This window comes from Amphiura filiformis, chromosome 9 (assembly GCF_039555335.1).
Source record: "Amphiura filiformis chromosome 9, Afil_fr2py, whole genome shotgun sequence".
Lineage (NCBI taxonomy): Eukaryota > Metazoa > Echinodermata > Ophiuroidea > Amphilepidida > Amphiuridae > Amphiura > Amphiura filiformis.
The window spans coordinates 55,032,438-55,057,221 of record NC_092636.1 but is presented as its reverse complement, the minus strand read 5'-3'; the positions used below and the strand labels follow the sequence as shown (position 1 = coordinate 55,057,221).

General features: G+C 37.2%; 1 protein-coding gene across 1 annotated transcript in view; it reads right to left on the bottom strand.

Annotated features, from left to right (window-relative positions):
* The window catches only part of LOC140161185 (proteasome maturation protein-like), a 193,905-nt gene that overhangs the window by 123,969 nt on the left and 45,152 nt on the right, over window positions 1-24,784 (bottom strand). The window contains exon 2 of the mRNA XM_072184634.1: window positions 13,028-13,119. Within this exon, the coding sequence (XP_072040735.1) occupies window positions 13,028-13,119 (92 nt within the window). The remainder of the gene's footprint in view (window positions 1-13,027; window positions 13,120-24,784) is intronic.

Genomic DNA, 24,784 nt, shown 5'->3' with positions numbered 1-24,784 from the left:
AGTAACTATACCTCAAACAGCCCTGGACATTACAGCCCACCGAGAATTTTCCAGACACTTCATGTGGCGGTCGAAATGTTTTGCTGAAATATCATCCACTTTACATCCTTTTTTTCCCAGAGAAATGATGCAAACATTGATAGAGTTATGTAGGCTCATACATTCTGTTTATTGTTTATATATGCATCGCATCACCAATCATGAGATAAGGGCAACATTACAATTTGCCCAACCGGGAAAGCAGCTGCCTGGACCTAGCAGGGAGCCCAGTGGAACCATGGTGTGCAAAATAGAGCAGTAGGCAGTTTCAGTATTTCAGCAGGTTACGGGATTCAAATCCTGGTGGTTGGGCTTTTGTGTTGTACCCTTAGACAAGGTTCTTAGCCTCTATTATCTCTCTCTACCCAGGTGTATAAATGGGTGCCAGCTTAATATCCAATATAGTAAAACAGACTTGCTGTGCGGGAGGAGAAAACAGACTTGCTGTGCGGGAGGAGTGGGGAACCCGCCTACACAATAAGTTAATTCAGGGAGTCTGGCCCAAACTCAAAAAAAGAGATGGGTACTTTGGCATGTGAGCATTGCTCCGGTATGACTAAGTGACTTTACCTTTAGCAGGTACAGAATGCTTTCAAAATGATCAGAAATATACAGGGAAATATATGGTGATGGGAACAGGTGTTCTCAACTTAATTGGTTACTTAAAAAGTTTATGTTTCCTGGTGTGGTTTTCCTTGACAGTTTTAAAATTTTGGAATTATTTATAGAATTGCATAAAAACAACTAACTTATGACTTTTTGAACCTCACACATTTTTCCAATTGGTAACTGCAGAATTTGAATCCTTTCTGTGTAAAGTTCGATGTATACTCCACTTCGCGAGAAGCTGTGATGAAAAATTAATTTGCAGCTTCGTGCTAAGGCATTCATGTATACTTCATCAAAATATTGCGGAGTATGGCAAAGAATTGTTGCCCGTGCTCTGTGCTTTCTTATAGAACTTCGCTGGCCTACTCTGCAAAGTTGAACCAAATCCAACTCTCCGCGAAGCGAAGCTGCTCCGCAAAGGAAATTCCTCCGCGGAAGTCGTAAAATTTCAGCTCAAATTAGTTTGTGGCCTGCGAAATAGTGGTCGCAAAGTGGAGTATACATCGGACTTAAGGTACTGATCTAGGTGAATTTGACTACCGACACCTGTAATGCAATGACAAACCTGGCATGATGCGGTACCCGTACATTATTGGGACAAGAATGACAACAGTTTTGCCATGATCCAATCATTAGTCACATCTAATGTCTTTTTAGCCTCATATAACATTAGATAATTCAAATGATTCGCTGTATAATATACCTAATTGGGGGAGACACTTCAATTTACAGGTACTAGCAAACCATTGGCATGCACTTTATATAAAAGTGCAGCACTAGTTGGGGATTCCTATTGATATTAACACACCTATCAAATCACCCACCGCAAACCAATAGGCTATGTGTAACTAATATCTTGCATGTTTTTTCGTCATTGTATTATTGGTGATATTTCAGAATAAGTGTTCTACTTAGTGTTTCACATGGCACAGTACTCAGTCCACTTCTGCTCCTGAAATATATGAATTAGTTGCCTGACATGGGAGTCGTATGATGTTAAACCCTATTACATAAAATATCAATTGCAAGTCTTTGTGAAACAGGCACCAGCGTCATTTCTACAACTAAAATATCTTTTGCTGTATAAATAAATAATAAATTTTGGATTTATATACATGTAGTGCCTCATTCCGGATCTTGGAGGATTCAAAGCGCTGTAATTTCGCTGCCAATTAGTTGAAGGAAGTTCTTGATAATCACACAACTGATCACCGATTTTTTTTTAAAGCTGGAAGAAACCGGAGATCCCAGAGAAAACCATGAAATCGGGATAAACCAAGTGCACATACTGCACCAACTCGCTCTCCCAAATCGCTGATCATCTATGAAAAGTTTATGTTGGAAGCTGTTGGATTGTATCAAATAAGACAGCAGAATAAAGGAGTGTGAGGAGCCAGAGTCATCAGTGTTAGGGTATCAGTGTAAGGGCCAGGGACTCAGGGACTGCCTTTTGAGAAGAGCGAGAGCAATCACTTCCTACTGCTCTCCTTAAATCTGACCATTCTCTGCTTACATTCTATTGCAAATGCTCTAAACAGCTCTCCTTGAAAGGCCCCAGAAGAGCTATTTAATGCTTGCATGCAAATTTTAAAAGACAGTCTCTGGGTACTGATGGTCCAAGACTAAGAATTCGCTGATGACATATTTCAAATTCTTTCCATTTAGAAATTCGCTGTCGTAGTGCACCTTAGAATATGACAGTTGCTAGGTCAAGTGGATCACGCTTTCTTTGTAACAAACCACAGATCGAAATGATCACAACACAAAGCCTATGGCATATCAAAATTGAACAGGTGTATGAGCCCAGGCTTACGTGCACTACGACAGCGAATTGTGCGTCTGTAGCCATCTGTGAACCCATCATTCCCACCTAAACTTTCAGCAATCTGTATTACCCTTTCATCATCATCAGTTGGCTGCGGAGCAGGTGACTACATGCTTTCTCCAACTATTGCGATCTTGGGCAATAAGAAGGGTACTCCAGTTGAAATCCATAACATTCCTCTTGCTAAATGCTACTTATTGACACAACACAATCATGTAACTTTAAGACCAAACTGGTCAGAACCTAAAAAATTAAATTTGGCAAATTGGGTGAACCTTCAGGCACTGATCATATCATTGGAATGAATGGATAGATGGCAATGACATTACAGAAAACCTAGATCCCAAAGTACAAACTGTCTTATAGCTGTAGTCTGTCACCTATTCAGTCCACCTGCACCTGAACAGTGCACATGGCTAATCTTCTGGGTTAAACATTGACAACATCCAGTGAATCTTCACAGTCATTGGACTGTTTTGAAGGACAGTCGGTAGTGACTTGCATCCTCTGATCTAGAAGTCTACATTTGGTAGTTAACCTAGTCTGACAACAGGATGTATAGCGCACCTGCTCCAAACAAAACTCACATTATGTCATAATCTGTTTTGAGCATTGCATTGGTTATGGTATAACTCATCAAAGCCTCTAAGCTAGCTAAACCTGTACTTTGAAATTCACATTTTACCGGTCTTCGATAAAAAGGAGTGATCCATATTGTTGTAAAATGACACCACCTAAAATCCTTAAATCAGGTATGCACTCCATCATGGCCGCAATATCATAGCCACACGGAATTTGGGCAAAACAACCATATGAAAACTCTCATTACACAGTGAATTACAAATTATCTCCGTATCACAATTGTAATTGTTTTGCATCTTTATAGTAAATCCATACTATCACATATTATGAGCAATTGAACAAAGATCTCACCTTAGCGTTCTGTTGAGAACGTGCTTTTAGCAGTTAAAGGATGCTAGCCTATCTGCATGATGGTTCTGGTAAAGCTGCAGAATTTTGCTCCTCTTAAGCTTAACTGGGAGGCAGGTTCATCAAGCATCAAGTTGTATAAATCCTTGCATAGTGCAAACTTCACAATTGGGTTAAAGACAATTAAAACACCTAAACAAATAAGATTCACTGCAAAAATGTTTCAAAAAGGTGAATTTTGAAAACAAAATTGAGACAGGTTGTGAAATGGCTGTCACCATGGCAGTGTTTCTAGAAAAATTGTTAATAAAGTTGCAAAGTAAGTATACACAAAGAAGCATAGGCGTAGATCCCCGGAGGATGGTGGAAATATTATTCTATTACTATATATTCATTAATCAGGCATTGACAAAACATTTAAATATCAACCTCCAATCGTTTCTCCAGCTAAGTGGTTATTCAACTCCCTGGTAATTGAATTCCACACCTTTTGGATAGCACATGTGGCAGACTTTGTGTGGCGATCATTTTGATCAAGGTTCAGGACTCAAAAGCATAATTCAGTTAACATAGTTATAATCGGATTATACATAAAAGTAACACTTCAATGGCGAAAAGACGTCTATCAATAGATGACTGGGTGAGCCTGCTTTAACTCTAACACACCCAGGTACTACAAAATGCTACTTGATATACTAAGTATGTGTTGTTCATGCATGCATCCCATATGGTGTGATGATGCAATCGCCCTAAGTGATATATAGGCACGATTTCACTGGCCAGCGAAGCCCAAGACCAGTGGCAAAGTGTCGCCGACCTAGTGCTTGGCATGCGAGGGGTCTCGGGATCGAATCCCACCCAGAGCAAACAACTTCTTTCTTTCTTTTCTCTCTTTATTCCTTCCTTCTTTCCCTTCCCATCGCGAAAAAGCCCCTGGGGCGTTAGGGTTTAATATTGGTCTACCATTATCACCACAACTATATAAACACCTATATATAACTATCCTATGTCTAGCACCTGTACATAGCGCACCTGTACATAGCGCACCTGTAATGATCAACAGTATACATGCCAGTCTTTGTTTGCAAATTCATGCTGCAGTGTATTTAGAGTTGTGGGTTAATTACTGTTGATGTGCTGGATAACCCACTTTGCTCACATTGTATTGCCACTCACGATGGTCCCGCCATGTCAATTTACAAGGAAAACAAAGAATTGTGTTAGGTAAATGTAGCCAGTTTATTGAACCTGAATAGATTGTGAAGGGGAACATGATTGTCTGGCTCAACAAAAGGGACACTTGGTTTAACTCTGCAGTTAGAGTGTACCAGGTGACCTATTAATACATGGACTTATCTACTTGTTCCTTATGATTTTTTTTTGAAGGGGAGGGGAGCTTTTTTTTGTTGTGTGTATATTTGTAATTTTGCTGTGTTTTGTTGTTGTTGTGTTTACTGATAATTGGTACGATCATCTTCAGTGAGTTCATGAGCTTTATTAGAACTGGTTCGATTCGCTCAGATCTCCATAACGTATGTGTCAGTAGGCAGGGGAGTGGCTCAGTAAGTGTATCAATGAAAGATGTGGGGTACAAAAGTCCAAAGCCTCAGTTGGCCACTGGCATGGCTCTATCTAGAGCTTGTAGCCTAAAATATTCAATAACAACACTTCTTTTGTTAACAATATCACATTGTTAAGAAGATATCACAAAGGTATTCCTAGTACATGTAGTAGTTCCCAGTATTCATACTTTGCAAGTGTTATCCACAAACAGCTTTTGAGCCACAGAGCTTATCCATGAACATGAAATATTTCAAGTGTTTCCATGGTGGGTGGACTGCAAAAATATAATAAGTCACAAAAGGATTCTTAAATGTGTGCCCAACTGGCATACATTTGAGTTGACAGCAGGACCTTATCCAAGTGTCAGCTTATTATAGTAATTAGTGCAGTTGACTTCATGACATCAATATCATTAAGGGTCAGTATATTTTAAGATTATCATACACCATCTTCATTCTGTCTGAATATATTATGGCATATTGTGTAAGAAGTCAATCAAAAAGTGATTTTAGTTTCTAAAATTAGACACAGAAATAAAGCAATGTAAATTCGGATCTTGGGATGACCAATCCTTTTGCTGTAAACTTATATGTTTAATCACAGATACTCAAGTTCCTCGGCTCAAGTATCTGTGGTTTAATATGTTTAGATGGTATTTTGATATTCCCAGTATTACTATATCAGTATTATGAACAGTATTGTATAACCAAGATGAGGGTCCACAGAGCTTTTCGTCAACCCTTGACAGTACATGTATTACCTTACTTTTCATATTACGCAATTTATTTTCTGATATCACAGATACTCAACACAATCTGTGTTGAGTATCTGTGCTGATATCTTCTTATATATAATGATATTATATTAAATAATTACAAACAAGGAACAAAATTACATTGCAGTTTTACAGAACTGTTTCGTGAGGTCTTGAAACAAGACCTCACTCTTCAGAAACCAAATGTAGAGTGTCAAAATGTTAAGCTTAACAATAACTCCCAAATGGTTGAGCACTCTACGGATCATTGGTTTTACTATCGCTTGGAATTATTATAATGATATTATATATAATAAATTTCTGTTCATATGTAATATGAAATTTTAGTTCATGTAGGAAATTTAGCTATATAACAGAGTACATAACATCTGAAGAAGCTGGTTGAGCCGGTGAAAGCACTCCAGAGAGTGTACAAATTTTAGAAGTGTAGAAGCTTGCAATTACTTTCTAAAATCATGTATAGTTTCAAGATTATGCACCCAAAAAAAATTCCAGTCATGTCAATGGTGATCACTAAATTGCATGGACAAAACATATGACTCAACTTCCAGCCAGTTTTTGGCCTACTATGTAATTATAGTAGAATTTCATAATTATAGTAGAATTTCATAATTTCATCAAATTCTTGTTTGATGATGAACTTACGGATGTAATTTCATTGTATTTACTGCGAAAATATCATGTTCCACATGGGTCTATGGGGCGCCGCCATCAGTAGTAGTACTAGTAATAGTATTGTCATAGATCCCTCCTTTCTATAGGAGAACCATCTTAAATTTGAACTCGAAAGTGAGTGATTCTTCAGAAGTTCACCACCGATTTTGAAGCCTTTTTCACTAAAAATTCACTTCTGCAACACTATCCGGGGCATTTATTACAAACAATATGGTATGTACTTCATCTTGCATGACATGGCATTTAACACCTTGAGGAATGCTGGTATAAAATGCCACTTAAATGCATCAACAATTTAGGAAAATATACTTCACTAAAAACAGGGTACATTATGATTATCCAGACTGGAGATCAAACCCATATTTTGGTTTGGTATAAGCACTGCAACACACAAGTAGCAAATTCAAACAGGCTATAATTCAATATACCCATGAAAAGTGTTAGCACCCCACATCTCTTCTCTTTTTGATATGCAAGGAAGATGCTAAAAGAATATGTCAGTAGGTATAAACCTTTTAACCAGTAGCAGTTTGGCAAGAAGATATCACCAAGATATGGGGCTTAAACCTGTCACACCATCCATCAATCCAAGATACATGTAGAGTGAGAACCTGCTCATCCAATGCCGATCCTGTAAGGTAAGGACCAAGGCAGTTATTGCTAGTGCCTCATGTCATTACAGCTCTCATTACACCTCTTGATCTTGATAAAAGGTTGAGTCATCTGAGAAAATCAAAATGGCAGACAAAAAATGTCACAAATTTGTACACTTTTTGTCAAAAATATAGCCCCTTTAGCCGATGTCAACATGATGATTCTCATCAGCATCATCAACATATTGAACTAACACCCTAGCTGCCTTCCCAATATAACAGTAATGGAAAGAAAAGTGCTAATGTTTGTAACTTTCTCACACTCCTTTATTCTGGTGTCTTATTTGATACAATGATACAACCTAACAAATTCAAATGACGTCACATGTATGTAAGTCACCAATCTCTTTAATATAATTCGCATATACCTCCAGCCAACTCATCAAAGTATGATGGCAGTGATTGGTCTAGTTATTATTACTAGAGGTATACCCGTATGGCCGTATGCATTAATGAATTTATTTATTTATTTAACTGACCATTTCTTTCTTCAGTTAAAGGGTTAATATAGCCTAATACAATCACCAGCATAAAGTGGTATAGGTCTAATCCTGGGGACTTTTATTTATCATAGCCTGATTCCTCAGATTTATTTTACCAAGTTAATAAGCTCAATCCAGCTGATAGTGTACTGTTTCACCCCATTGACCCCTTATGACCTTTGACCCTGGATGACCTATTGGATGACCTTTGACCTCAGATGACATCACTTATTTACCGGTAATTAACTACATCAATTAATAAATATATTTTTATTGTTTTACTGACTACACTTTGTTTCTTCCTTCATTTAATGGGTTAATATAAAACCCACAGTGGAAGACATTGGCTTGATAGCAAGAGTTGGTATATTGTGCAAGGCCTATACATGTATCAGCATGATCAGAACATATCATCAGAGCTATTTATAGATTAACAGAGAGGGCATTCAGGGTGCAATATACCATACTGTGGATTTTGGATAAAACAAACAAAATATCACATTTTCGCGATTTTGAGCCCAATCCTTTACCGATCTCGACCAAATGTGACCTCCGCATTCCCTCGCATCAAGGAGTCCACCCTCCGAGTTACAGCCCAATCGGACCAAGTTTAAAATTTGACCTTTGACCTTCGACCTCCGATTTCGACCGAAGGTAGCTTACGACACTCCCGTATTTTTCTGCATCCCCGTGCGAATTTGGCGAGGCTGGGATCAAAACTGACGAGCCTTTTACACACATACATACATACATACACGCAACATAAGGCAAATTATAGTAAGATTATTATTATTATTATTATTATTATTATTATTATTATTATTATTATTATTATCTAGTTATTTATATATGCCTATGGTCGGAACACAGCTCCTTAACCCAACACATTTGTACATTCATTGAAAGACCTTACAATATTATGGTACAAAAACACATACTTCATGGTCCACCACAATCTATGCTGGAAAAAAATGGGGAATCCCAGAAGTGGCTCAGTTCGCGGAACATGACACAGGCTCTCCAGCAACACCTCTTTGACCAGCAAGTTTAACTGTACTAGTCTGTTCTTTTGAAATAACTGAGCCAACTTGATATTCTCCTCAACATGATGAACTAACTGCTTATTTTCTTGGTTACCACCAGTACCTGAACTCAGGGAGTTGATCATGGCTATGATGATTAATCTATGTGAACACAGGCTAAACTGTGTCCATACACAACTGCGTCCCAGAAGAATGGTGTGTCTTCAGCTGTGGTGATCGTTGAATTCTTGTCCTGTGCTGAAGCTTTTGGGCTTATGCCATTGTGTGGCACACTCTAAATCACTGTGCTTGTGTGTGTAGGGGTTACCAATAATGACAAGCAAAAGACAGATCATAGAAAGTCTTGACTTTTATCTGACAGAATGGAACAAAGAGATAATGATTTGTTTCATCACAATGTCCTTTACCTTCACAAAGTAATTTTGATCCTTTCAAATAAATTTTTCATTAGACGACATTCATGCCCACAGGTTTGCTTCACACTTGTCCAAAAAACAGGGAGGAAGAGAACTAAGTGAATGTGTCATCAAGGGCTGGGTCCCACTGCTGGCACTTTTCTTTTAAACATCACAAGCCAGGAAATCAAACTGATGGGAAGCTTACTATGTCATTCACAAAACACTGTGTTAGGCGATAATTACACCAAAGTTGAGCGCTGGGACTTGACCAGACATGGCGGCTAGAATGGATTCAAGTTTATGTAAACTAAGGGGTATTATCGTGATCTACATGGGGGCCGTTCCACGCTTTTGTGCTACTATATATACTAAAACCCCAGAGCAATTTGTGGTACACGATGATGCATTAAAAAGAGGAAATTCTTTGCGGAAATATCACTACATTACATCTCACAACTGTCAAACAAAGTACATGTGTAGTACATAGGAATTAACTTCATTGGGCATTAACAAAGACTTAATTTTGTAAGCATTTAGTAAAGATGATGAGGGAATTGAATACCCACCCCCGTAATTTTTTCAATGTAAAAGTGACGAAATGCAGACATTTACCATGCTGTATCATTTGAGTAAGAGAAAACTGGTATTTGCTGCATGTCCGATATCACAAAATTACATGAACAAAATCAAGTTCCAGTTCCTTGCCAAATTAAAGTTCCTTAAATGTTCACTTAAACAAAATAAATTACCTTCTTGCATATTAAAATAATGCAATTTTATTGCAGTTTGTCATAGGTGAATCCATCTTGGATTTGAATCCGGAAGCGAGTCACATTTTGTGATGTTTGGCCTGATTTGAAGCTTTTTCATTGAAAATTCATTGAAAACAATATTACGATTCCAGAAGGAAAAATATGCATTTTGGGAATTTTATCTGAATTTGCAAGAGATGTGATTATGTACACATGACACATGAAACTTTCACCAAACTTGATTTCAACCCACGCTTTACATCTTACAGTCTTCTTTGAATAGCCAAATAAATATCAGTGCAATTTACAATCTTGCTCTGTCATATTGCAAAGTGGTACAGGTTGTTTAAATTGGCTACAGATATAAAAGAGATATCTAAAACGATAGCTTAGGTGTCCGAATATCAGTTATATGTGATGTGAAACTTTTCTTTGAAATGGCAATAAATCTATAAAGAATAGATTGCTTCTTGCCAACATAATGGAATTGTATCTTCCTTGGAACTCCCTGAATGCGAATTTGGAGTTCCATATTTACAGTTTTATGTCTTTTGTTGTTTCTAGCACAGTGACAATTCAGATCTGTGACATTTTGCAAAAGTATGGTAAATAAGCCAATTTTATCTCAAAAAACAGCTTGAGGTGTTTTTTGATACTTTTAAAGAGTTCTTTTGTAATGGCAAAAGACCTGGACATTAATGCACCTCCTATATATATGTAATCTACATACATGTATTCAATGAGTGCAAAAGTATGCTGGAGGCACAATTCAAGCAGAACATACAGCCGGACTTGCCTTAAAGATTGCTGTGGAAATCTTGTGGTCGTCTGCTTTGCAGCCGAAAGAAGATGAAGATGGTGAAGGTGAAGATGAAGGTGAAGGTGAAGAAGAAGGTGAATGTGAAGATTATAGATGAAGATGAAGATGAAGGGAAAGATGAAGATGAAGATTATAGATGAAGATGAAGATGAAAGGAAAGATGAAGATGAAGATTATAGATGAAGATGAAGGTGAAGATGAAGATGAAGATGAAGATTATAGATGAAGATAAAGATGAAGGTGAAGGTGAAGGTGAAGGTGAAGATTATAGATGAAGGTGAGGATGAAGATGAAGATGGTGAAGGTGAAGATGAAGATATAGATGAAGATAAAGATGAAGGTAAAGGTGAAGATGAAGATGAAGGTGAAGATGAAGATGAAGATGAAGATGAATATGTAGGTGAGGATGAAGATGAAGATATAGATGAAGATAAAGATGAAGGTAAAGGTGAAGATGAAGGTGAAGGTGAAGGTGAAGATGAAGATGAAGATGAAGGTGAATATGTAGGTGAGGATGAAGATGAAGATATAGATGAAGATAAAGATGAAGGTGAAGATGATGAAGATGAAGGTGAAGGTGAAGATGAAGATGAGGTGAAGGTGATGAAGATGAAGATGAAGATGAAGGATAAGGCAAAGATGATGATGATAATGGCGATGGTGAAGACAAAGACAACGACGATGATTTGTCAGGTTGTTTGCCGGCATATTAAAAAACAGAAAATGTCACTATCGTATATAATGACCTTTAAGTGAATAAATGCTCATTTTTACAGGTCCGAACAGAAATTAACCTGCTTAGCAGGCTGCGACAAACTGATATTTTCAAAATTGGTCACATATTAACATATGAATCTTATTGTCAGTTAGTCCCAATTATCGATTCGGTTAAGTCTCATTTGGCAAAACAGGATTTTTATTCTATAGTCTGTCTCATCTCAAGTTAAGAGTAACACACTAACCTAATTCTGTGTGGAGTATACACACCCGTAGAAGGGCGATGTGTCCATATGCAGGTGACGCAACCATATTAACCTACTGATTCAAGTCTGCCACTACAAAATTCAACATGGACTTTTCAACTTGATGAGATAGTCTAGTGGGTGTATTGAATGGAGTGGTAAACATCAACGCATTATGTAAGATCAAACTAGACTCCTAGAACAGCTCAGTAAACATTGCACACAGATTTATTTTGTTTTTGTTTCTCTCACTTACGACATAATACCAAGAAAAATTAGAGCGGTCAAGTAGAACAGGATACCACACTACTCTTCTGCAGGAAAAAGACAACATCATCATGGCATTTAGGTGTTACAAATACATATGGGATTATATAAAAATAAATAAGTAGATTGGTCAATTGCAGGTATTACATGGGGCATAAATATGTGTCCCCACCAGAAGGACGATTATCTGGCTTTCGTGGTTCATAAAAGAAAATGACCTCAAGTGACCTCTAGATGACTTTTGAACTCACACCTGTTGACATGACACATATCAATTGGGTCATTGTCCAAGCCCCATTGAAAGCCATAATCACAAATGAAGCCACGGATTAACATTTTTTGCAAAAGGTTGAAATTTTCAACACGTACACCCCGACACACAGACATCGGAGCTCACTTTCCAAACTTCAATTGGGGGAAACAATAAAATCAATTCTCTACTGAGATATAGAACAACTACCTTAAAACAATATCGGTGATATTCCCCATAATGATATGTACAGACTTGAAAACTAAAAGGATGGAATGCAGTGGCTCACTTCCAAAAGTGTCGCCAGCCCACCCAGTCCAGTGGAGTAGCCAGTTACTACACATATAACTTCGGCTTTTTGCCTCATTCATTGTGCATAACAGTGGATGCTTCCTATCTAAACCAACAGAGTATCCCTTGATTCATATTTGAGTTAAAGGTTCCAATCTCTCTCTCTATCTCTGTCAGGTGGCACTCTGTAGCGCTGCTGTGGTCTTCACAAGAGTGCGCCATCTCACTTGATCTGATGCCATGTGCTTTGCACCTCGCATTGCTTGGTTAGAAACATTAGTCCAAGATGTTGGTGGACATCCCACTCTCTAGATGGAACTACGGTATAATTGCCTCTGACGTGCAGGTTTGATGTGATGGCTGTGCAAAACCATCCAACATGGAATAAATATACAAGAATACCACTTTACTTTGTTTCACCCTGAGTTTGGTAGGGATGTATTGTAGGCGAGTATTTTGCTGATCGCAGTATCGTATCATGTACACCAAATTAATCCCACAGAGCATATACACAGGTGTACAAGTGTGGTTTGTTGCATGCTTATGGCACAATCATGTATATCACTGACATCACTACCAAACAACTCAATGTGGAACAAAGTGTAGTTGTGAACCCTTTAAAAGAGTGCATACTAGGAAGAACAGATAAACATCTGCAGGCATTTCCCTTTTATCTTCAACTTGTTGACTTACCCTTCTGCCATAAGGTTTGGTGCTCCATAGTTACTCCTCTGGTGTGGAACCTCCGTTTGAGCCATGGGGAATGTCTGGTTGCCTGATGAAGCCTGCAAACATTCAGATAGAGAACGGAAGAAAACATTAAGTTTCCCTGTGCTTTAATGTTGATAATATTCTTGGTCCAGCAGAAAGCTTTGCTTTCATAAGCATTGGGCTATTCCAGGTGAAATCAATACACCCTGGTGGAAGACATGATCTTAAACTCCCACACAGAGGCTTAGATTTTGAGTGGAGTCGCCCATTTGGGTAAACTCATTTGAAATTCACACTCCCTGTGTGAAAGATTAAGGCCATGTTTTCCATAGCTATGTGTGGATTTTAACTGGGGCACTTGCCTTTTTTGGTGGGGGGGGGGCACCGTCAGTTTTGTACTTGGAATCTAGGGACCTGATCGGCTGGACAAAAAAGGGGTCTTGGGAACTGATCAGCCAGCCAAAAAGGGGGTCTTGGGAATTGACCAGCCACTTCCAGATCAAAATTACTAGATCTACCTACTGATAATAGTCTGCCATAAAAGCAAACCCACAACTTTCTTTTTTTCAGTGCTGGAAAGAAAAACATTTTATACACTGAACTTTTTCATGTGATGGATTGAGTCATGTATGCAAAATCTGATTCCCCAAGACCGGTCGATTGTAAATTACCTGTAGATTTACAGCTATAGCCAATATTTCAGGTTCTTTTCTTTAAAAAACATTTGCTTCCAATTTTATTCCCAAAAGGAGGTCTCAAAATCATTTATTTCCATCAAAATGGTCATCAGCTGAAACGTCTGGGCAATTTTCACTGTGTGCTGCAATCACGATTGTTTACAAAATGGCCCAGTGTTGCCACAACTAAAAGGAGCCTAAAATTCACCTTTAAACAATATGTTTCAATGGGGAAGATATTGACTGAAAATCACTTTTGAAACTTTTGGGCTTGCAAAAGTAGCAGTTAACATGCCGATCCACTGGCAATTGCGAGACATGAGTTAGGAGATTGATGAATTTAGGGGGTCTAGGGAATGGTTAGCGGTACTGAAAAAGAGGGTTGTTGCTGCGGCACATACCCCATATAGCTGGGACATGCGAGTGCCCTCCCCAGGGTCATGTCTTCCATAGAGGGTGTATGGATTTCAACTGGAATAGCCCAATGTCAAAGTTTCCCTTGAGATGACAAATTTGAAGCCAAATCTTGTCTGATACTTTGATGTATTTTGGATAAAGTGATTACTCTCACATCACCTTTAATACAAACTGACTTAGAACCATATCGAGTTTGCATAAAAATAAACTATATGTTATGAGGATGTATATTATAATAAAATATAATATTTAAGTTAAATACTCTCCCCCCCCCCCCACACACACACCCCCCACTACTCGTATTCACAGTGAACCAAGGATATATCCTGTTCATTTTACACCTCAAAACTGAGGACACACAAATTTGAAAAAAGCGCTGATTTGAAAAAATCCAACTATGTACTTTGACTTTTAAGCAGAACTTTACCCCGGGACTTTCATTCTCTAAAACACACTGTCAATCATACTTGTTTATCAATCAAATTTAACCACAAGCACTAAGCATGGTGGTACAATCACAGCAGCTAGATGTATCGTTCATCCACCAACTTTCGCGCCGCATTCCATAGATAGTTGTGTACCATGTATAGTTAATGGTAATGGCATGTGCCCGAAGGATTTAAACAATAACAAGATCTGGGCGACCAATCACAAGCCAGATTCATTAAAAAGATGCATTACATCATGGCCAAGAGACCCGTGTTAAAAATGTTAACCGCAAGTCAAAGTAAGTAGTCCACTTGGGAAGCTAACAAACAGAGGGAGTATGTTGACTGAAAAGATCAGATGTGAAAATCTTATCAATTGCACACAAATTATAGAGTTTTATGCTTAAATGTAATAGCCAAAGTAAGCAAAATGGGCAAGTGGACTACTGAGAAGTCTAGCCTTATATAAACCGAAATTTTAACTGTGGACCTACATTTGTTTTTGAGTTAATTTTCGCCATTAACGGCTGCCCGAATATTTTCAAATGTGCATGTCATTGTCTTGTCATCATTGTATATCATGGTGATGAAAATATCGAAAAACACTGACTGACAACATTGCCAGCGTCACAGTATTATGTCATCTTCCTGACCTACTTGTCAATGCTGAAAGCGCTGCTTGCAAACTATCGGATCCTGTGTTGGCTAAAGTTTGAAATGTGTTTTATTCACAACGAGGCATCGTGTGTTTGATCAAGTTTAAAATAAGATTTCAGAATTGGACTTTTAAAAAGTTCAATGAGTTCATCATTACACGGTGTTTGCATGCCTAATGCGCTGCATGCTGGTTATAGATTTCAACATAAAAAGTTTTGAAATATTTTCTCAAATTATCAAGAGCTATCTTAAGAACCAATGAACCAATAATAGGCTTGTTTGTACTCATTTTAATGCATTTTTCATGCTGATTCTAAATATGGTCATGACAATTTACAATTCTGAATTTTTTTAATTCGAAAAAAATTGAAACTTGTGGTCTAGGTGTGGGAGGGTTAAATTAAGCTCAGATCTTGCCATGATACACATATTCTACGCTGAAGATTGGACATCTCAGCAAATATTAAACTTGAAAGTGCTTTTAAGTGTCTTCATTGTATGCTAAATACAAAATATCTACCATTATCTTGGCTCATTTGTCTTCACATCAACTGCTACATTAAATTACAACCACGGGAGTAACATGCATGGGCGCTAGTAGTAAATTCCAATTTTCTATGCTTTACCTCACTTGTTCGGCTCAAAATTAAAAGGGGACATATCTGACAGTAAAAGCTAACATTTTATGGAAAATAAATACTAATCTATTTTTACAGAAATGTTATAATATGGCTTTAAGTGTAGCCGCTTATTTTAACACATCCATTTCCTGCAGCTAAATCACTTGTAAAACATGAATATTAACAATGAACAAATTATTTACAGCTGTATTATGAGTTGTACATGTACCATGGATGACAAATTCAATTGTATTCCTATTTTGTTTACTTTGTCAAAATCTATACGTCAAAAACAACATAACAAATCTGACATTGAGCTATTGTATTGGGCTGTTCCAGTTGAGATCCATACCCCCCCCATGGAAGACATGACCTTTATCTTTTGCACAAGGAGTGTGAATTTAGGGATGGGTTATTCCGTTTATTTTCCTACACGTTTAACGCATCAGTGATGCATGTGTTTAAGGTATTAACACGCATTGATCCAGCCCCATCTGGTGGCAAGATTTCATGAATATACGATAGGTGCGGTGCACCTCACAAAACCGGAATTTCTATCAGAATATGCTAGTACCGTAAGGTAAAATTCGTGATATCAACGGCCCAAACATGTCAGAAACTATGCATTATTTTGACGTATATTTGTGTTAAATAATGAATGTTTTGAGCAAGTTTCGTGTAAATTATTATGGTCGTCTTCAGATTTTGTTACTTTCAACTGTTGATTAGCATTGAAGAATGGAAAATTGAAGGTTGAAAATGACTTGCTTGTTACACGTTTTCCGCAATTGCTAAACGATTAACGGATCATGCGTGCGTTTAACGGTACATGCGTTTAACGGTACCATGCCAATGTGAATTTCAAATGGGGATACCTGAATGGGTAACACCGTTTAAAATCTACACCCCTGTGTGAGATGGATTTCAACTAGAATAACTTAATTGCACACAGATATTGGAAATTTATCTGTGATTTGTAATTATATGTGTGTTGCATAAAAAAGCTCAAAAACAAAAAAAATGGTAGACAGGCAGATTTCAAGATGACTTCTCCTGACACACACTAATTTAGCTAGATCATACAGCTATAGGGCAAGACAGGAGAATGAGATGAGTGATTTAACACTCATTTTGCACTTTAAAGATTTAGTCAACATTTTCCATGTTTTGATGAAGACTGATAAGCCTTGCATTTGACAGATTTGTTACCACACTAGTGATTCTTATGGGACCTAACAAATCCAATGTTTCATATCATGACCTATAACTAGATCCATAATGTAAATGCAAATACATTAAATATCTATTTGATTTTATCTACCAATCCTATACCTCCAATTGAGTTTCAAGATAATTGGAAACTTTTGTACTTAGGCCCGATTCATACTTTGTATTCAAGTCAAATATTAATCTATTTCCAGTCGATCTTCTAATGAATGTTTGTTGACATAAAATCAATAATATTGAGGGTTCAAATTCAGAACCAGAAAGCTGTAACTCACTATGATCAGCTCTCACAAAATGAGCATAAAGTTGGCTTCTTGCTTTGGCCTTCAAAAATCAATTCACCATCAAAGTGGTTATGTAATTCTCTTGGTTACCGGATCACACTATTTCGGTGTGCCTTTGAGTGTATACTTTGTGTGGTGATTGTCTTGATCGTGGTTCAATACTCAGGCGCGTAATCCAGTTGACATGGTATCATTACGTAACTTCGCTGACGAATATTTCCTTCAAAATGCCTGAATTGAATTTTGTCATAATTAATGGACTGTATCTTCTATAGCGCCCTGGCGACTATGCTCATTTTGTGGGAGCAGATGATATCTCCACCAGATACTCAAAGTCAAATTTCACCGATTTTTTTGTAAAAAACATTTGTTCCCAAATCCCAATATTTGTTGCATCGAATATTCAATGTTGAATAAAAAAATACATGAATCAGGGCCAAGATCATCTGTACACACACTTGATTCACGTTGCCTGTTGAATACCTAACACTTCAATTTGTCAATCATGTTCAGCATCAGGCATGGCTGAATTACAGTGGATTATGCATGTCTTTCTGTTTACTGATGCATGGGAAAAGGGACATACAAATTGTTGCCTGCCACAAGTCTGCTCTTTAAGTTGGTAGAGTATGCCCCGGAGTATGCCTTACAGGTTTACACACATTAGCCGTGTTCAGACACATGGGGTTACACCCGGTGGAAGGTCGGAGGATGGTCGTGGTAAGCACTAGTCGGCGGAAGGTCATGGGAAATGTCGGGAGTAGTGCCAGTGTGGACACTACTCATGATAAGCTCCTCCGACCTTCCCACGACCGATTTACTCCCGACTTTTGTCAGGAGTAACGTGTAAACATGACCTGGTGGGTCAGAGTAGCTGCCCGTGTGAACAAGTATACTGGTGACTTTTTGTTTGCTTTTTGGGAAAGATCACCATTAAGCATGTTCATCAATGCACCATTTCATACTTTTTCATCATTCTATTTGCCACTGAGCTCCTCGGCCCTCGCTGTTGATCATTGATGGGCAAACAGTAGTGATGCAGGTGTAAATGTACGCCGACTAGTACCCACGTCTGAACATGGCTATTCTCCCTTGATGCACCATGGTTTAGTACAGCTAGAGGCATTTCTGTAACATGTTTTATGTGAGACTTGACACTGGCCGCAGCCACTACTAATGGCTTAAAACATCACCGTATGCTTGCCAAGTTTAGGAACACCATTCATTTCTCCTTCTAAAGGAACTGGTGTTTGTACTTGATGAGCCTGAATAATTTTCCTCAACATTCAAGTGATCTTTCAACATCAACAGCCATTTAAGGTATCGATGGGCAAGTACTTGCTTCTGGTGCACTTGATCCCACTTGCAATCCCGATGAGGCCACTTTTATATATTGGGGAAATGACGGAGAAAAATTCATGAGTTTGATCAGATTTCTACTCTCCCAATTGTACATTTAGGTTTAATTTCAAATGCAGGGAGGTAGCCAAGATAGAATGAACATTGAAGTCATCATTGGCTATCATGTAAGCACAAAAATTTGACAAATAATTCCAAAAGTGAAGTATGTTTATCAAATAATATTTTACTAGTCTAAAATCCATTGGAGTGTGAGAGTGCACTGTAGAGGCTGTCAGGGCTTGAAAAAATATTAATTTCCCAGGAAGCAAGCTAAATTTCCCACAATTTATAGCATGGTTTTTATATACAAAAAAGACACAATTTCCCTCCAAATACCAGAATTTCCCTCCAAACACCAATATTTCCTGGGAATATTAAAGCTTCCCACATTCCCCACTTTTTTCGAGCCATGTACAGACAGCATACTCAAAAGCTGTCAACTTGGATGGATTTTCAGTATTTGTACTGATTTTACACAACAGAATAGTGAAAAAAATGTGAATACTGAAAATGCTAAATAGAGCATTTGGCATGCAAAATATACTTAGATTTGTTCATATAACACTCTAGCCTATTATATCATTGCCACTAGACTATTATATATATTACATATCAACAAAACCTCCTCAGATAACAAATATTAATATTCTTATCGCAGAAAACAGCTAAATACAAAAAAAAAGATGTATTACACTTCCCACAATGCAATTCTTCCCTGTACTGATTTGCTATTCAGTTCAACATGGGTCGATAATGACAAAAATTTCTCAATTAATAGCATCCAGATCTTGCAATTGAGGTATTTCTTGTCACTATCGACTTTATGTTGCACTGAATAGTAAATCAGAAATGCATTATGGGAAGTGTAAGATACCTTTTCTGATATCATTTAATGTTTGCAACAAACACCTTTAAGTCATAGTCACAATTCTTCTGAGAATTGTAACTTGTACAAGTTTCACCAATGAAATCTTGGGTGTATGGTAAGCTTACTGCACGTTTCCTCTACCTACCATCTACTTGTCTCAATTAGGTCATAACATGTAGCTACTAACATCATCCGTCAGGACATCATTCTTTGACCCCAATATGTTTGAATATTCATTGAGTGACCTCTCAATGTGTTGGGTACAAAAACTCATCCCCTGTAAAATGAGGTCACACTACGAGCTATGGGGGTTATTGAACTGTGCCGTTATAATTGAGACCCATTTTGGCTGGCAGTGAACTGGTTAATCTACCAGTGCCTCCGCCCATCCTACGGCTGAATTAAAATTCACATATGGACATACAACTTTCTGATTCAACAAACCCATATTTAGTAGTCCTGCCATCTTGAATAAACCTAAATAAACGAGTTGTCATGGTAACCAATCTCAACTTGAAATACAGTAAGTTAGTTAACCATTGATCAAACTAAACTCAAGGACTAAAAACAAGGAGCATTTTAAAGTCAAATTTGTATTTAACTAGGCTATATATGGAAAATGTTTGCCTCAAAAACATTTTGCAAAAAAAAAAAAGAAGCTAAATGCTGTGTTGGGTTTTTTTTTAAATTATTTATTTATTCAAAAATATTTCCCTAGAGAAAAATGACATGTTTATGACTGAAATTTTTTTTTAAACATTACAATTATTTTCTCCATTCAAAATGCTTGCACACATAATCATACTCACAAAACACCATACCACACATGCTATTTAAAAAAAATTCTGCTTCCAACTGCTTTCACAACCCATTTTGGAATCATGATCATAATTTTATTAAGGGGTGGGGTATGAACATTTGGACAGTATTTATTTTGGGACATTAGAGCACATCAGACATATCGAATTGCATTCTGAATACGAAGAATGTCATTCTGACATCAAATAATTTTGATTTTTGAAATTAGCAATTTAATACACATTTTATGGCAAATCATTAAAATTGATATTTTGATATTTAACAGTACTTGAAGTAAACTTTATAAATCTGATGATTTATACTTAAAGTGTATGTAGGTGGGATGAAAAGCAGACGATCAATTGAAAATTTTGACCTTTCGTATTGAAGATATGGATTTTTTTCCCAAAACACAAAAAAAATTAGGTCTTTTTTTTTAAAAAATTTATATCTTCAATATGAAATGTCAAAATTTTCAATTGACCGTCGGCTTTTTCCCTCCCTGCTACATACACTTTAAGAATATATCATTAGATTTATATAATTTACTTCGAGGACTGTTATATATCAAAATTTGAAAAATATCAAATTTTTATAATTTGTCATAAAATTTGTATTATATTGTGATTTAAAAAAAATGAAAACTATTTGATATCAGAAAGACATGCTTCAGATTCAGAATACAATTCGATAGGTCTGAGGTGCTCTCATGTCCCACAAAAAATACTGTCAAACGCTAATAAACGCTCATTTTGGATCCCTTAAGGTTAGCCGAGAGTTTTTCATGCGCTTGATTTCAGAGGGCGTAAGTTCATAACAGAAACAGCCATGCAGAAAATGAACAAGCGTGCGGGACGTGAGGCCTACTTACAATAGAATATCGATCCACGGTCAAGACATGAAAAGGCTATGAAGCTTAGCTCGTGCTGGAGCTCGGATGCCGGGGGGTGATGGCACAAGCCATTTTCGGCAATTTTCACAAGGATTTTATAAATTTTAAAATTGATTGGGGGCACTTCGTCAAGCTACGCCCTGGAAAATGTGTTGATTTTGAATTTATAGCCTTGATATCTTTGATGAAATCAATGCTGCTATTCCCTGATTACAATGTAAGGGTAGGCAACAACAACAATATCAAAAAGCAATTATTTGTAAATCGAATTTGGGATGAAAATCAACAAGACAGACTTAGCAGGCCTACAAAGTGAAAAACAATCAATCACGATTCACTGCACTCAGCGAATCAATCAAATAAAACTAAAAAGAAAGGAGCAAATTAAGAAAGAATAAAGAAATAGTGAAAAAGAGAAAGAAAGAGAGAGAAAGAAAATGAACGAAAAAGAAAGAAAGAAAGAAATGAAAGAAATGAAAAAAAAAGAAATGATAAAAGAAAGGGAGAAAGAAAAGAGGAAAGAAAGGAAGTAAAAATGAGAAAAGAGAAAAAAAGAAAGAAAATTCAGCCATACGGAGACTCGAACCCACAAAAATAGTTCATATTAGATTCCCAGTCCAACGCTCTATCCACTCGGCCAACAGATCAACTTACACAAATTGACTGTTCTCAAAGCGGATCATATAACTATAATTGGATGCAATTACATATGATTACAATCGCGTCCGCATTATGGCTCTTAGAATAAACACGCATGTCGGCGCTGAAATTTTGAACGAACTGATGGAGGAAAACCTCGTTTTTTGCAAAACTAGCTTCAATTTGGAGTGAAAATCAAATGGAATAGCAATTGGCAGAATGTTGAGAAATAATGTAGGTATTCAGATGTCTAAATTAACGTCTCGTAATCAAGATATCGATAATTTCACAAACCAGCTTTTTCTCAAGCAAATTCTCCAAAATTTTCCCCCAAAGCGGGCTTTTAAAATTTAATCGGTACTGTATTTGGTTCTTCCCCATGGCAACATTATTTCTTTGATCGATTTGTAATACAATACTGAAAAAGAAGAAAAAAACAATCGCTTCGGTGTGGATTTATACGGAGCGCACATTTGAAAAAAAACCTCATGGAACGTGTTTTTGATCTTGTGAACATGGTGGGTAAAAATGCTTTAAACGAAGGATTTTAAAATTTATTATAATAATTTGAATATAACACAAACAAAAATGTTAAGCTACATCCAATGCACCAACATTTCACTCGCTGCGATATTTGATTACTGAGAAAACTCTGTTTTAGAGAACAACTTTATACGTCTTTTATACGTTTTTTATACGTCTCTTTGTGTAACCTTAAGGGAATAGTTACTTTTTTTTATGTGCTGCGGTTCTCAGGTGATATTGATAATTGGAGCCCATAGTAAAAGGAACCTATCTCTATTAGAGTAGGGCAAGGAATGGGCTTAAATTGCCTTATCTCAGTGATCAAAGAAGCAATTAACTTGAACAAGCCCTTGAAATCCCCCACCTATCAATTGCATTCATTCTGTAGGTTTATGTCTCTCCACCCAAGGTAATACTTCCTTCCGCACCATACCAAAGACTGCATCTTGAATTACTGATGGAGGCTCTCTCTTAGGCATTTGAAACAGATTCTGCATGTATTTGACTTTCACATTTGGTCATTGGCTGATATGCTATGTGTATGTATATTGCCCATGAACATGAGACAAGCAAAAACATTCAAACTCATCTGCAGGATTACTTTTGCCATACTTTATGCATGCTTTATACACGATGTGCCTAAACTATGCCTCAGGAATTGTGCAGTGTTACCGACTGGCTGCTTTGGTGATCTGCCATCAGTTGGCAATGGCATGAAGCTAAGCCAAGTTGACGAGCATTGACGGCAATTAAGCTCACCTCAAGTAAAAGGCAATTTTTATTTTAAGATTCTTTTCTATGCCGCATGAAGGTCAATGACATAGTGGATTTGACTTGTGATTGTTTACATGTGTTCGTCGTTGTTAATTTCCCATTTCAAATTTGTTTATATTTTGCGTGTTAGCCAATGAGGTAGAACCAAAGAGTACCAACTCTGCCATGTATGTGTGTCGCTCATGGAGGGCAAATAGCGTACCTCCAGATAAGTTTGTATTGTACCCGGCAAACTTCGACCATTCAAAGTGTGCCTGCTTGCATTCTTGCCATGCCAAAAATGCACTCTAAGTATCAAGTGTAAAAACCTTTACTATGCATAATTTAAAGACGCAATTATCTTCATCACTTTAGACCACTTTAAAAACTATAACCAGAAACCAGTTCTCAACAATTAATGACTCCATTCTCTCCATGTGATCGAGTCCATGTTGAGGCCTTATTGTCGCAATAAAACTACAGTTTCTACATAAACTAGAAGCACTCAAGCTACAAATATACATCCTTTTTCACTTGTGTATTCTTCAGATGAATAAACTAGCCGGCCAATCTGTGATCAATTCCCAGTGGCATGAAGATGATACGCTCTCATCTCGGTCACTTCAACACAATCACAAACCAACAAACATTTTAACTTGATTCAGGGATCAGACTTCTAGCCTGGGACAGGCTCAACCATGAAATTTGAGGTTACGCATAGGTGAATGCCCTGCCATGCATCAGCATATAGCCATGTCCACACAGGAGGCATAAACTAGGAGAAAACTCTGATGATTTTGTCAGTGGTTTTGGCCATGTGGATGTGCTTAGAGGTTTGACACTCCAAGATAAACTTAGAGGTTTGACCCACCTCAAACCCCCAACATACAAGGCAGTTTGGTTGAACCTCCAAGGGGACTCAGAGGAAATGTTACAGTTTGTGCGCGGGATTCACTGTATGTGCATAGTGATTGGCCAATTCCTGTTTCTACTATAGCACCTCAAAAAAAGTAACTAACCCCCCTTAAATAATGACCATTATTCAAACACGGGCAATTGTATTATTACAAATCTGTAAAATGCGTTGGAAGCAGAATTTATTGCTGCACATTTTGACACCTCATTTGTAGCAATTGACTAAATAATGACATCACAGGGTACATTTAAATCAATGTAACCCAAGATTTGAAAGTTGCAGTAAATTGTATTGATTTTGTATTCAGTATAATGGAAGGAAATCTGTGTAATGATATCTGAGTGCTTTTGTATTGTATGTAAGTGCAACTTTCAAATCTGGACCTCACTACATTAAATTGACCATTATTTTATTGTTTTCTGGACTATCGTATCAAATGAGGTGTCAAAATGCGCAGACATAAATTCTGCTTCCAAAGCATTTTACAAATTTATAATACAATAGCCGTTTTTGAATAATGGCCATTATTTAAGGGGGTTAGTTACTTTTTTGAGATGTTTAGAACCTCTTTAACACAAAATCTATGGGCCACAGGTATCAGTTTGTGTTAACAGGTTTAAGGTTATTAATTATTTTA